Source organism: Brassica napus, chromosome A4, assembly GCF_020379485.1.
Source record: "Brassica napus cultivar Da-Ae chromosome A4, Da-Ae, whole genome shotgun sequence".
NCBI lineage: Eukaryota > Viridiplantae > Streptophyta > Magnoliopsida > Brassicales > Brassicaceae > Brassica > Brassica napus.
The window spans coordinates 20,555,438-20,570,154 of NC_063437.1; the positions used below are offsets into that span (position 1 = coordinate 20,555,438).

General features: G+C 32.7%; 4 protein-coding genes across 4 annotated transcripts; 1 reads left to right on the top strand and 3 right to left on the bottom strand.

Moving 5' to 3' along the window:
- Positions 1-531: 531 nt before the first annotated feature.
- LOC106450319 (LOB domain-containing protein 17-like) lies at positions 532-6,192 on the bottom strand. The gene is made up of 2 exons (XM_013891963.3): positions 4,184-6,192; positions 532-4,023 (listed from the first exon to the last, which is right to left on the bottom strand). The coding sequence occupies exons 1-2, from the start codon at positions 4,460-4,462 to the stop codon at positions 3,703-3,705; spliced, it is 600 nt and encodes a 199-aa protein (XP_013747417.2). The 5' UTR covers positions 4,463-6,192; the 3' UTR covers positions 532-3,702.
- A 3,129-nt stretch (positions 6,193-9,321) lies between these two features.
- On the bottom strand, positions 9,322-10,735 carry LOC106448974 (MATH domain and coiled-coil domain-containing protein At2g42465). The gene is made up of 3 exons (XM_022718450.2): positions 10,596-10,735; positions 10,342-10,502; positions 9,322-10,258 (listed from the first exon to the last, which is right to left on the bottom strand). The coding sequence occupies exons 1-3, from the start codon at positions 10,724-10,726 to the stop codon at positions 9,669-9,671; spliced, it is 882 nt and encodes a 293-aa protein (XP_022574171.2). The 5' UTR covers positions 10,727-10,735; the 3' UTR covers positions 9,322-9,668.
- A 387-nt stretch (positions 10,736-11,122) lies between these two features.
- On the top strand, positions 11,123-12,226 carry LOC106450322 (MATH domain and coiled-coil domain-containing protein At2g42465). The gene is made up of 3 exons (XM_013891967.3): positions 11,123-11,232; positions 11,324-11,484; positions 11,632-12,226. The coding sequence occupies exons 1-3, from the start codon at positions 11,138-11,140 to the stop codon at positions 12,213-12,215; spliced, it is 840 nt and encodes a 279-aa protein (XP_013747421.1). The 5' UTR covers positions 11,123-11,137; the 3' UTR covers positions 12,216-12,226.
- A 368-nt stretch (positions 12,227-12,594) lies between these two features.
- Positions 12,595-13,960, bottom strand: LOC106450320 (MATH domain and coiled-coil domain-containing protein At2g42460-like). Its single transcript, XM_013891964.3, has 4 exons — positions 13,849-13,960; positions 13,582-13,742; positions 13,109-13,314; positions 12,595-13,013 (listed from the first exon to the last, which is right to left on the bottom strand). The coding sequence occupies exons 1-4, from the start codon at positions 13,950-13,952 to the stop codon at positions 12,672-12,674; spliced, it is 813 nt and encodes a 270-aa protein (XP_013747418.2). The 5' UTR covers positions 13,953-13,960; the 3' UTR covers positions 12,595-12,671.
- Between the last annotated feature and the right edge of the window lie 757 nt (positions 13,961-14,717).

A 14,717-nucleotide genomic window follows, 5' to 3' on the forward strand; every position in this document is an offset into this window, starting at 1 on the left:
ACGCTTTCGATTAGCCCCCAACATTAATCGAGTTGAATAGATTTAACTGATTGAGGACTGTCCACTCAACACTTACCTATTGTTTCCTCCACATGAAAACTACGCAAAAATGTAATGTTATACGAGTTTAGATAAGATTTTTGTTTTTTGATAATGGCCTTCTATTATTGTTCTATGTAGGCAGAACAGAAGTTTATGTCAGTAATAGAAATGCTTCTATTGTTCTATGTAGGCAGAGATTCATCACCATGTATGCGTTTACACAACACACTTATAGAAAATCTATTTTCCAAAAATTATTAGTACATATCATTATATATTGGTATTTTCTTTTTTGCTCGTTACGAATGTATATGTATTCTGCGTGGATATATAACAGATTTTAACTAGCGTATAATTGTTCACCTTCTTTAACAACAGAAAGTATAAATTTCAACATAAATCACAAAGTATTCGAATATACAAAAATGTAAGTTGAGGGTATCGTATTGTGGGTAGTTTTTTTTTTTTTTGACGTCGTATTGTGGGTAGTTAAAACCTAAAAAAAACATATTCTTATATATCTCTATGAATTGATTTGCGTATGTGCTTGTAATTAAATGTCAACTAACAATTGCTTTTCGCATCTCTACGAAGGCTAAAAGGCATATGGTCTCAAATATTTTTTTTAAATGACAAAAGTCAACTTTATTTTTCTGTATAAAATCTAAATTTTCAAGATACGAATAAATAAAGAAGAAATAAAACTGATAAACAAATCTCTCTTAGAAAACATTTGAAGAACATAGGAGGGATGTATGTTATGATTGTCTGTCAGAGAAGCAAATCATCAAAATCATTTCATTTATAAATTTATTAATATTATATAAATGGACCACGCAATAATATTACATTAAGCAAAGATGTTTACCTAACATTAACTAAGCAGCGTCTAGTTAATTATGCTAGGACCAATCCCCCATACAAATTGTAGTGGCAATATTAGACAAAATGTCCCCTCAATTGCATGCAATCTTCTAAACTAAATTCAATTAATTATCTTTAATCAGTTTTGCTTTGCCAACTCTAATCAATCTCAGCTAGTTCTTACCCAATTCTCCACCAAGAAGCTTCGGTTGTTGTCCACATCTAAAGTCACAAGTTCTCTTTTAGTCTTTTGAGAAAGGACTTTGTGATTTGTAATCTCGAGATAACTAATCAATGCATTGTAAAGGACTTATTAAATAGTAGAAGGAAAACAAGTTAAATTAAGCACCTGATCAGTGCATCCTGGTTTATTAGTCTGACAGTTATGAACAAAGTATAATTTGAGAGTGTCTTTTGTTTTAACATTTGGCATGCTAACAATATATTGAGGTAAAATGTGTCAATTTATTAGTTTATTGATTACTTACTCATTATCATATCAACGTGTTGGTTACTTCGACATTTATGCTAAAGATTGGAAATTTGGATAGTGGAACATCCTAAATTAGGATTCCTAATACATTCACCATTAACAGCTTTTCATATATACACAAAAAATTAGTTATTTTGCATGAGTTGATAACAATTAATGTACATAGATCATTGCGAAAGCGAATACTTATAGAGTGAATTCTCGTCGATCTTAAGATATTTTAAAGTATGACATGATCTAGGTGGGATACATGGAACTTGTTTCCTAACCAAATTTCTTATCAAAAGGTTATTAATTACGGTTGACTTGTGAGTTATGATTTATGAACAACAATGCGTACGGCGATGCCTATTCTTAGTCAAGCCGTTTATACATGTGTTTGTTTATTATATGATATCCTAACTCTTCGAGCCCATTACCAAAGACCAAATTTATTAACTCTTGCTAATATTATATACTAGAACAGATCAAAAGAGGGTGGTCAAAGCATGATATCACAACACCACTTAGACATTCATCAAGAAAACGTATATATGTTTAGAATTCATATATACAAGCCAATATGTATTTCTGAAATACATTAAAAATATCGAGAAAAAGAAAAAAACGCATCATCGAGGTTAACTGGCTGTAGAAGAAATGTTATTTTAATTATGAGATGAGAGGGCATGTTATTATATTTTTGTGAAATGAAAACAACCCTTTTAAAAAAAGTAACTTCAACATTGTAGTGCGTATATACAATTTTAGTTCAGTGACGTGTCAATTGACAGGGAATAAACACGAACTGTTGTCATCTTGTCAATTATATGTTCTTTAGAAATTGAAGAAATAGATTGAAACGGCAAGAGTTAACGCATGTGGGCCCGGTGGCTTAAGTACATTCAAAGTCTTTGACTGTGTTGACATATCACACGTGTTGCCTGGCCTGCTTTATGTCATTTGCTATCGGGGCCCACCTCACAATTTCTTTCCTCAGGCCGTGATTATTGAATTAATTTTTGCAGTTGCTTTTTTCTTTTTAATCTGTGCGCTGTAGGCCCACAACTCGTAAAGTAAGCCCATTGCAGTTTTTAAACGACCCTATTAGGTTTACAATACTTTTCTCGATCACTAATGCGAGATAATAAAAGTCACAAAATGCTAGTTCCTTTTTCAGATTGGTCTATCTTCGTGTTTCACAAAACTTTTGTGTTTAAACATTGACAACAAGTCCCTAATGTGGCATATAACAGTTAGTGAGAAAAGATTCAGTCAGATTGGAAATAATAATAATATAGAAATGCTTTTTGCTAGCAACATGTTTTCGCATTACTGTGAATTCTGACTAATTTACAGAGTGAGTAGATGTCACGATCACTTTCTTCTTGTTAATAGCATATGTCTTGGCCTTGTCACAAAAAAAAAAAAGCATATGTCTTGGCCATTACTATTTATACAATCACATTTTGTAACACATGAAAGTCGTCCTCCATATAGAAATTAACAAGGAAAAAGGGACAAGAAACTGGAAGTCAACAATCTAAATGTGTTTTCAACTCCATTTTTTTTTTTTGTAACACATACTTTTTTTCCATAAATAAAGAAGGCCTCAGGCCCATTGTCGACCCACTAAGGGTTAGAAACAACTGAAACAGAAAGAGCGAGTTTGGCTAGTCGATCGGCTTCCACATTGGAAGACCGAGGAACATGAGCAAAAGAGATCTCGACAAACACAGAAGAGAGTTCTTGTATATCTTTGACGATCCCAAAAATCTCTTTCACCTGTGCGTCGTTGTTGATAGCTCTGATGAGCGTTGCAACTCCATTTGAACTAGAGTTCTTACTGATTGTTAAAAATTACAATGACAAAATCCCTGACATACTTATGTTCAAAAAGAGAGGTTACAAAGACAAAATAAAAATAAGGAAGAATCTTATGTATAGCCAAAGATATTATATATACTACTAGTAGATTAGGATTTGTTTAATAATTTTTTTATTTGTTTAATATTTATTTGTTGCTAATTCTTATTTTTTTGGTTCCAAGAGTAGAAAAGGAACAAATGATCAGTCTACAATGCCAAAACAGATTTTCCCCATGGCTTAAGTTGAGCTGCTTGGGGATTTGCCATTTGTTGTTTCCCAGTAATATATTTGACGATTTGATTCCGATGTAAATTAAATTTATAAAACTATCAAACAGAAACTAAATCGATCAAAAACATTTCATTCATATATTAGGTATAAACTTGATATAAATTAAAACTATAGATTAATTAATATGCGTCTTGATGTGTTCAACCCTATCTTCACCAAAATCATCACGAATACGAGATGTACCCGAAACTCGCGGATAGAACATCATTGCCGCCATTATGATACTGATTAAAGGTGTTCAAGTGTTGATCTAATTCAGAGTAAGACGTCATGATATTTTTCAGATCGGAGTCGGACTCTGTATCCAAACTTCTATCTTGATGATGTCTATTATGATGACGATGGAGATCTAGAGATTGTTGAAGTTGTTGAAGCTTAGTGTCTCGATAGTAATTAGGGTTTTCTAAGGATGGAGTATCAGTAGTCATCATGCTTTGTGTTGCCTGTTGCTTTAGAATCTCAAGCTGTGCTTGCAAATTCACAACCTACACATTTTATAGCAAACACTAATAATGATTAATAAGTCCATAATATGCATATATATATATATATATATATATATATATATATATGATCACCATATGACATTCACATTTTTGTATACCCATAATCAAGATTAGGGTTTATTGAGGAAGTTATATTTACTTGTTGTTGGAGGGAAAATATATGAGCAACGCAACCATAGATGGGGTCTTGGAGGCGAGCTTGAGCTTCATAATAGATTGTAATGGCAGCTTCACACCGATCTTGCATAGGAAGTTGAGAGAGCAATTTGGAAGCATTGCTGGCTCCAAATACTTGGTGAATGGCTGCAAAATGAGATGCTCCTTGATCATGGCAAAAGTATGGAGCAAACACACATCCATATATACATTTCCTTCTTAAGAACTTGCAAGCTCCACATGGAGAGCCAGAGCCAGTCATTGTCTTTTAATGAATGATGATTATAATTGATCTCGAGTAGCTTTAAGAATGGATGAGCACTAGCTTCGGGGAAGTTTTATAAAGACGAAGATAAAGGTGGGTGGGTTTCATATAATAATATCATATGATATCACATTGTCTATTTAGTGGCCTACACCTGTCTTGTTCATTATAACTATTTTAATAAAATTTGCAATCGATTAGGATTGAGGAAAGTAGAAAAACTACAATGATAAAATGATAAATTTCAATTATGATGCATAGATGATAAAGTTTGAAGTTCCAATAATATTTAATTGATATGCCAGAAAAGCTTTAACTATAGCTAGTAGGAAAGGAAGAAGCTATACACAAAACCAACCACTAATATAGTATGAGTCATATTATATTAATTTTCTTGATCAATCATCTTGCCTTCGTTTCATCTAGATTAATGTTGGAGGATTTGAATATCAACAGCGTTCTACTACTTAAAACTCCTATAGATTTTCTTTAAACATAATCTTGAACTTATAGTTAATCTATTTATGTCTTTTGTACTCTGAATATATACAAAACAATTCTTTTGACATAATGTTTTCTTAAATACAATTTAATAGGGATGGGGCAATATAAACTTGACTGAAACATTAAAAACAAAAATTTAACATATATGATTTGCTACACAAAAGTATAATATACCTGATATTTTACCGAATTAAACTAAAGAGTTCAGTTGTAGTTTGGTACATTTCTAAAGAACAAAAATTAAAACCGAAATTAAAATCTAAATACCACTGAACTTCGATTAAAACAATCATCTTACCTTCTAAAAAATCCGAACAAAATGAAAATCATATACCTTTGAACATCTAAGGAAATAATCATTTTACCCTATAAATGCAATTCATTATCAAGCAACCTGAATAAGACTGGTTAACGTCTTCATTAATCAATGAAAGTATTTTGTTTGTGCAGGTTATAATCAATGAGCAAATAAACATATATATTTTTCGGAATGAGCCAACAAATACAGTAGAGACTGCGGAAAAATGTATTTATCCATATAATACGAGAAAATATAATGCGAGAAATATATTCGACTTTTAAATGGGTGCGTCAGGGTTGTCGATCCATATACTAGGAGAAAATATTAATTTGGAACATATTATCATATATTGGTTGATATGCGATTCTAAAGATTTTTGACTAAAAAATAAAAAATTGTGTGTGTCACACTCTAATTGAGCTGTGCACATATTTTCAAATTTTCACGTCATTCCAGCTCTAGTGATCGGTATGTAACGTAGAGAGGCACTTGGTGTAACGAAAGGACTTAACTTTTTTTGTTTTGTTTATTTATTTTTACGTAAAATTTAAAGTTTTTATGTTGAATAAATATGAAGAAGAACAAAAACCATCTTATTAAGTCATCTTTCATCTGTATCTAATTAAGATTTAATGTATGTTATTTGAATATTAGTTAAGAAAAAATCATAAGATATATACTGAAAATGATGCTGACATGTTCTAGCATGACAACGGTCAACCCCGACAATGTGGCCCGTCACACGTATATGGAATTTGGCTGATTTCTTAAGATGATTTGTTTTATACTCCATAATTAAAGCTACACACAAGTGTACACAATATAATGAAAATTATAATAGAAAACGATATATTTCTGAAGTTTTAAACCATGGATATATATCAGCATATGTGCCTATATCCAGATTATAAGCATACATAGGATTATGATAGAAAATTATACTCAACATATAATAACAAAACATTGTGTGCGTATTAGTGGATTCGTTTGGTGTATTACGCGCAAATACGCATATAGGCCTCTAAGCAAAAAAAAGAAAGAAAAATAGTACGCATATAGGCCTATATAATGTCGATGGGTTCTCAGTGATGTTAGGTACACTTGCTTCTCCTCCCTATTTGATATGTTTATTAGTATCAAACTCAATAATCTATAAGTTTGAAACAATGATTGCAAATTAATGGTCTGAGTGTTTTTGTGAAAACGTATCTAAGTAATTCTTTTTTTTTTCCGTCGAATATATCATTCTTCCAACATAAAATACAAGAGTTCATACATACACTGGCGATAAAACGAGATAGTCTCAGAACCGAAAACCCATAAGAAGCAGCGACTTGAATCCACGTCGGGACAACTAAAACCCACACCGGAGCAGCTTACTGAAACAAACCTTAAACATAATCCAACTCATATAAACTATTACAGAAGAGTTTTAAATAACAACTCCGCAGACTTTCGAACCGAGTAAAAGCCAATGATCGAAGAAATATCGTTGCTGCCCATAGCACGCCACACGATAACCTCCGCTTCTAACACTACACGACTATCGCTGCTGTCTAAGTAATTCTCCTTAATTTTGTTTTTTTGAGGCTTGGATATCCTACATTTTTTATAAAAAAATATGAATTTCAACCTCATTAAGAAGTTAGATGATTTGCAATTAATCAAAAATAAGCTTCAATAAACAGAATTATTTCATGCCAAAAATGAAAATAAAATATATCGTTTATTGCTAACCTTAAAATGATATATGCACTATAGTATAATGCATGCACTCTCTATATATATGTAATGCACAACCAATATCTACATATAACTATAAAATACACAAGTTACTAGTTGAAAATTGAGTTTGTAATTGATAGACAAGATATATAGAACGATGAAAGTGACGTTGTTGGTTTATATATGCGAAATATGTCAAATGAATGTGTTTCAGTTCAGATCAACTAATATATTATTAATTAAAGGGTTTAGTTTAAAATTGCTTGCTTATAAGAAAATAGTTGGGCGTGTGAATGAGAGGCAAAAATTCAAAGTCTAAACCTCAATATACGGAAATGGTTTCGTTAACGTAATACAATCAATTAAGTTCTTTTTAAGGCAAACAATGGTTGTCCGTTGATAAAGATACTGGAACACCTATTTTATTTTATCTCAAGTATACAAAACATCATAGGTGTTCCAATACTTTTCACGTTCTAAGGTACATGTACATCGAATTTACCTAATTGCCTAGCTGAATGCTAAATCAAAATGAGCCAACGCTATCACAGCTCAAGAGGTAATATCAAAAGCTATCATTGATGCTAAAGAGTGGAAGTTGGCTCAAGTAGTACCTATACCCCCAAAGCGAGGCGTAACCCCGAGGAAGATCGACACCGACTCAGTAATCCTCTGTCGATCGGATGCAGCGTGGAGCAATGAACACAATACCGCGGGATTGGGGTGAAGTTTCTCGGTTAACCAAAATGAGAGATTCATCTCTCACAGTGACTCTTTATCTTTCGTTCGATCATCCCTTGTGGCGGAGGGAGTGGCAGTACGAATGGCGATGGAACATGCGATCGCACTTCAGCTCAAACATGTGATCTTTGAATCGGATTCAGCACAATTGATGGCAGCAATTGTCGAACAATCTGGCATCTCCGATCTCCATGGAATCCTGGCTGACATCTATCTTCTCTCTTTGCAATTTGATTCAGTCTCTTTTAGATATGTTAATCGTTCCTCTCTCTGTTTTGAGGATAACTTGGCTAAGCAGGCCCTCAGAGGCCCTGTGAGAAACTCACTTTAAATTTTAAGCAATAAAGTATTTGTGAACAAAAAAAAAAATGAGCCAACGCTACTATTAATTCGTTTCTTTTTTTTTTGTCCAAGCAAACTCTACTAAGAAAAAACATATTTTCTTAATTATGCATGCTTAAGCTGATGGAATCTACATACTATACTAATAAACACCCTTCGAAATCTAGTAAATGAAACCCTTTGAAAATCAAATTCGAAATTTAAGTGAAAGTTTAAGTGAATCTACATTCTATACTATTAATTTTAGCAAAAAAAATTAAGTGAAATTTTAATTTGAACACTCTGCAAAAGTAATAGTATGATTAATTTACTAACTTACAAAGAGGATAGAGTATAAACACGTGAGACACAATGCGGCGGCATAGGGAAAGCCAAAACTGAAAACTACCAATATGAAATTACGGTATATGGAAACGCAATAAAAGGGGAATTTTTTTTTTTTTTTTTTTTTGAAACTAATAAAAGGGAAATTAACTTTCATTATTTTATAGGTTTCAAATTTTCAAAGTTAGAAACCCAATTCACTCTTAAGTGCCTATAAGTACATAAAAGCTCCCAATCAGTGACTACATTTTCATAATTCTTTTTGCGTAGTAACTTATATTTTCATCCATCCACAATCCACACATATTAATAAATATTTTAAGCTAAGTAACTTTTATAAGATAGAAAATATATTCTATAATATTTTACTTAAGACAAGATATAATGTCTGAAAATTGAAGATGAACTTTATACAATGTACTATAAAGAAGTTATTAGAAAAAATTAATGCAAACACAAGTTGAGAATTTGTGGGGGATGATGCATAGCAGTTTGTTCGGCACAAATCAACACAAAGTCTAATGGTAAAAGTAAAACTAATCAAAAACGGCTTATCATTAAACTTTTGTAATGTAAATATGTAACTACGAAGCAGAGAAAACTTTAAGTGCAACTTCGAAGAAAAGAGAGGCGTAGCAGGATTGTCGGCGCGTGCCGTTAACTAAACGCTAGGCCGAGCACGTCGGATTCAGTGAGATCCACCGTCAACGAGATTTTTCAGTCTGGCTTCTAAAGAGTTATGGGCTTAACTGGGCCTTTTTCTTGGTTAGGGCTTGGTACTTTGAGAGCTCAAAGCAAATCCTCTGTTTAGAGGAAAGAAGAACAAAACTTAATGTACTGTATATAAGTTATATAGTACCAGACTACCAAGATCTATCAAACCACTTATAATGTTAGTGTAAAGCAAACTGAAGAGAAAATTTTCTAGGCACATATCCATCTGCTAATTATTCTTGAAATATTGGTTCTCATATTTGCTTCATCTTCTGCTAATTTTCTTCCTAAACCCTTAAACAAGAACTGCTTTCCTTGCTGCTTTAAAAAGGAACTTAAGGTTTGAATTTTTCTTTTTTTTTTTGAGAAAAATTTAACAAGAACAATCTAAACAACCAAATATTGTGTTGAAAAACATTTGATTTCTAGACATCAAAATATATGAAAAGGATATAACTGATCTAAATCAAAGCCTGGCAAACAAAAAAAAAATTAAATCATAAGATATAATGAAAACTAGAAATTAATACCTAACCAAATATCATAATATAATTAGCTCTCGGCTTTCAACTTGATCTCAGCTTTGAGATTACACATCATCAGCTCAAGACTCTTCAACTGTTTCTCAAGTTCCTTAGCCTGAGCTTCATAACCAGATAGTTTCTTCCTCTCGACGGAAACCTTCTCAAGCTTTTCCCTCAACCATTCCAGCTTAAAACCAGCTTGTGTCAGATCAAGCAGACCCTTGGAAACGTTACTTAGCTCACTTTCCGTGAGCTTCTCAAGAGGACTGTTATATAGTTTTTCCAAGATTCTGAGGAGAATGTTCATGTATGCTGTCTTAAGCTGTGGATCTTGTGGTTGAATATACAATGCTGTTTCCGGGTAAGTCTCAAAAATCCACTTTGCTGACTTTACTTGTGAATCAAGAACTTGGAAGCCATTGACACACACGGTCTCCTTCTTCTTTTCGGGTAACACATGTGGATCTAGTCCTCCATGAACAGCGATACCACCTATGTAGACTTCAATTTTGAGTTTGTCGTTCACAAGAAATTTTCCCTCTTGAAGTTTGGAAAGACTCAAGTCCGTTATAAAACCCCAGCTTGGCTGTCCCTTGTAAAAGATGGAGTCGATAGATTCTGTGGATATATGGAGACATGAACAAAATTAAAAAAAAATCATGTTAGTGAAATTTAAAAAGGGCTTTAAGAAGACAAATTACTGAAACTTCGGGAACTGTTAACGTCGGATGGGTTGACAACGACGAAGCGAAACGATGTCTGTCTCGACCAACCCAATGGCCGTAAGAGAGGATCTGGAACTTTTAGCCACAGAGACATATTTTTACTAATTGTATCTCCCATGGGATATACGTAAACAAACCTAGAAAAAATAAAACAAAAGTTAGTTTAAATTAGTCAGTAACCTGTGTAGAAAGTATCTAACTAAAGCTATAGGCTTGATTCTTGTTTTTACCAGTTGCAGGATCGGGTTGAGAATATAGGAGTCGTAAATATAGTATTCCTTTGGGAAAAGTTGTCTATCTCGAAAGAGTAAGTCATCTCATCAGTGTGGTTCGCCATGACTTTCAGAAGCTCTCTCTTCATTTATGGTTTGATACTTTCTTCGAGGGAGGGACTACAATCATATATATAAGGTTCCACTTATGTTTTGTGTTTATATTTATCACCACGTTGTTCTAAGTTTGAGGTAAGTAGTATTATATTTTTTTGTAAAGCACAATAGTTTACGAAATTTAATTGGATTAACTCCAAATATATTTTATATTTATCTCTTTTTTTTTTTGTAAATATCAAATCTTTCATAATTAATTAACTAAATTTTGATAAATTTAAATAGTTTAACAAAAGATATACTTAAGCAAACGTAATTTTATTCATTTTAAAGTTATCTAGTTCCATTAAAATTCGCAATTTAGTTTCCCCCTCCCATATATATATATAAGGAAGATTTGGCTTACGCATGCATCAATATATCAAACCTTAAAATCAACAAGCATGAGAACACCAAGTTATACTATGGAGATAAACAACTTCTCCCAAAGGAATGCTCCAATACGGTCGAATCTGTTCAGAAGCTACTCCTGCAACTGGTAAAAGCTAGAATTAATGTAGATTTATATTCTAAAATTTACGTTTTAAGGTTTTGACCATGTATAGTTTTGTTTGATTTTTTTTTTCTAGGTATGTTACCGTATATCCCAAGGGAAACGGTATTAATACACACATGTCTATGTATCTAGATGTTGCAAATTCTCTCGCGCTGTATCAAGGATGGGGGAGACGTGCCAAGTTTCGCTTTGTTATCGTGAACCAATCCAATGTCGCCAGGTCCAAACGTCTAGGTGATAAAAAAATAACCCTATCTTTTAATTTCATATATAAATCAAAATTATCATGAGAAAATATCAAATTAACCGGTATTCTCAAGAAATTACGTACATATATTGATATTACGTTTATTGTTTTTGTTAATATATCTCTATGGGCAGCAACTTCTCACACCTTCAACAAGACTTGGCCAAACCTGGGTTTCAAAAAGGCCTTGCGTCTTACCAAACTTCAAGAGGAAATGTTTCTTGTGAACGACAAACTTAAAGTTGAAGTCTACGTTTATGTATATGATATTATGGGTATACTAGATACACATGTGTTACCTGAAAAGGACACGACCGTGTGTGTCAATGGATTCCAAGTTCTTGATTCTCAAGTCAAGTCAGCAAATATTATTTTTGAAACTTATCCGGAAACAGCATTGTATATTTATCCACAAGATCCACAGCTTAAGACAGCATACATGAACATTCTCCTCAGAATCTACGAGACACTTTACAACAATCCTCTTGAGAAGCTCACGGAAAGTGAGCTAAGTAAAGTTTCCAAGGATTTGCTTGATCTGACACAAGCTGGTTTTAAGCTGGAATGGTTGAGGGAAAAGCTTGAGAAGGTTTCCGTGGAGAGGAAGAAACTCGCTGGTTATGAAGCTCAGGCTCTAGAACTTGGAAAACAGTTGAAGAATCTTGAGCTGATGATGTGTAATCTCAAAGCTGAGATCAAGTTGAAAGCGGAGAGCTAATTATATTATTATAGTTGGGTTTTAATAGCTTTTAGTATATCTTATGATTTCTTCTTTTATTGTTTTCCAGGTTTTGATTTAAGATTAATCATAGATCCTACGTTGTCCCTTCACTGGTTTTAAACCAAGTTTTATTAGATATAAATATAATTATTATTCGCCTAGTTATAATTATAGCTAGTATAATCAAGAAATATCAAGATTCACGTTTAGCTATCCAGGAATACAATTTGGATATTCAAATTACCACACACGAAATGTTTGTGGACGTGTGTGGAGAATCATTCTCTACCTATTATATAACAAGAAATTCTTGGAAAAAAATCAAACAACACGGCAAATAATGAAAGAAAAAAACTATGAATTCAAACTTGTTTGAAAGAAAATGATATGATAAGATTAAGAACTAAAACAATGAACTCAAACACTCCCCAAACTATAACTATAAAAACGCAGTTAGTGTTCCGAGAAGCAAGACAAAAAGAATCTCTTTACCAAAAAATCAATGCATTCAAACGGAGAAACTCTAGGAGAAGAAGTTGCTTGCTTCCTCTTCAAGGAAAACTCCTCAAGCTTTGGTTTCAACCAATCTAGCTTAAAGCCAGCCTCTTCTAGCTCGCTTAACTCGCTTTCAGCGTTTGTTAGCTCAGTCTCAGACAAGCTCTGAGGAGCCTTGTCTAGTGTCTCGACGAGGCCGAGGAGAATATTCATGTATGCCGTCTTCACCTCTTTGATACCTGATCTGATATCTACTGCAACGTCTGGATGCAGTACGAAAATATTGCTAACTGAAACAGCCTGCCAATGATAAAAACATGTAATCATGGTAATAAGATCCAGAGACCAGACTGTATCTTTAAGTGGGTACACCAGAATGAAACTCATTGACTTACCTGTCTATTAAGAACATGGAAACCACGAAAATCAACCATCTCATTCCCAGTTAAATTTCCTTCAGCGACAACTTTAACTACTTTAATGTAGACTTCAATGGTTAGTTTGTTGTCCTCTAGAAACCCTTCTTCCTGAAGCTTGGTGAGAGGCAACATTCTGTGACTACCCCGGCCTTCGGCCTCAGCGCAGAAGAATCTAAGTTCTTCTGTGAATACAGAAAGAAAAATAACATATTTGAACTTTTCTTTCAATCATACAGAGACTGATTTGGGGACAGCTGGATGAAATATTGGCTTTGGCCCCCAAATTTTTTGGAAGGATTTTACATAGATTATAGATAAAAAAACTCCTAAATTATAATATTTTTTTTTTAAAATGTTTCAGGCCCCTGGAATCTCAAATCCAGTCATATCAGGTATAAAATCACACCAAAGGTTCAGAAACTTAATGGAAGAAATGATCATATCATTACCAACTGTTCTACTTAGAACTTTGCCAGATTGATTCAACAAAACAAAGTGATAACTAGCTCGTCTTCTCCATCCAGGTAGCAATGATACAGGATTCACAGCGTGCAGGAAGAGGGACAAGTGATCATCCACCAACTTTCCCTTTGGGTGAACACAAAGAAGCCTAATATATAAAACCTTTTTTTATCAGCTCTAAAATCAAAGACATCTATCTAGACGAGTCGTGTAAGAAAGCTAAAGGTTTTTATTAATTAGTCTTGTCGTTTTACCATTCGCAGCCGCCGCTTGTGAAAGGATCCGACCGTATCACACCGTTCCTTTCGGAAAAGTTGTCTATCTCCCAACTGAAAGCCTTCTCAGATAACTTCTCCATGTCCTCAAAAAAAAAAAGGTCTCTCGATTTTAGGGTTTAGTGTTTTGAAGTGAGGCACGACAATGTTATATAGGATGGAAAAATAAATCTTTACAGTTCCTACTTACTAGGTCAAACGAAACCTAGAAAATATTTCGGAAATCTTCTATAAAATCATGATAAATAATCATGTTTAATTTTTTTAATTTTATTTCATAATAAATAATCTTTTCACTATTCTAGATAAAATTTAATGTCATTTAAAATTTACTAGAGCTTGACCCGCGCATCCGCGCGGGTATTCATTTTTGGTTTGCAAAAAAAAATATTTATCTTATATAAATGGTAATATATGTTTTTAAAATTTTTATATATATATATACTAAATAACTATTTAATATATTTCTAAACACAATCATTTTAAAATTTATAATGAATAATTTTATTTTATTTTTTTGACCCGTCAACTGTTACAACCATATTTTTAAAATATAACTCGTGTGTTCGTGCAAATGTATTTTTTATGGATCAAAATTTTAATGTAAAATAAAATGGTTATCTATTTTTATATTTGATTTATACGATTAAATAATTTAATATTTTATTTAAAATTTTGTGGTTTATATTATGTATTTTTATAACACTTTTATGTTTTTTAGACGTCGTTAATATACCAAAATAAAAATAATCACCCCCGTAATAATAAAATCTTGTTATATTTTTGACATTGATTAAGTATAATTTATTGTTTACCTAGATTATAGGAAACATTTTTTAAATAAATAA

Coding starts and splice junctions, on each gene's coding strand:
- LOC106450319 (XM_013891963.3), bottom strand. CDS start 4,462: ATGACTGGCTCTGGCTCTCCATGTGGAGCTTGCAAGTTCTTAAGAAGG. Junction 4,024..4,183: donor TATTTTCCCTCCAACAACAA/GTAAATATAACT, acceptor TAAAATGTGTAG/GTTGTGAATTTGCAAGCACA.
- LOC106448974 (XM_022718450.2), bottom strand. CDS start 10,726: ATGAAGAGAGAGCTTCTGAAAGTCATGGCGAACCACACTGATGAGATG. Junction 10,503..10,595: donor TCAACCCGATCCTGCAACTG/GTAAAAACAAGA, acceptor TATTTTTTCTAG/GTTTGTTTACGTATATCCCA. Junction 10,259..10,341: donor TAACAGTTCCCGAAGTTTCA/GTAATTTGTCTT, acceptor ATATATCCACAG/AATCTATCGACTCCATCTTT.
- LOC106450322 (XM_013891967.3), top strand. CDS start 11,138: ATGAGAACACCAAGTTATACTATGGAGATAAACAACTTCTCCCAAAGG. Junction 11,233..11,323: donor AGAAGCTACTCCTGCAACTG/GTAAAAGCTAGA, acceptor TTTTTTTTCTAG/GTATGTTACCGTATATCCCA. Junction 11,485..11,631: donor CGCCAGGTCCAAACGTCTAG/GTGATAAAAAAA, acceptor CTCTATGGGCAG/CAACTTCTCACACCTTCAAC.
- LOC106450320 (XM_013891964.3), bottom strand. CDS start 13,952: ATGGAGAAGTTATCTGAGAAGGCTTTCAGTTGGGAGATAGACAACTTT. Junction 13,743..13,848: donor ACAAGCGGCGGCTGCGAATG/GTAAAACGACAA, acceptor TTTATATATTAG/GCTTCTTTGTGTTCACCCAA. Junction 13,014..13,108: donor TCCATGTTCTTAATAGACAG/GTAAGTCAATGA, acceptor TATCATTGGCAG/GCTGTTTCAGTTAGCAATAT.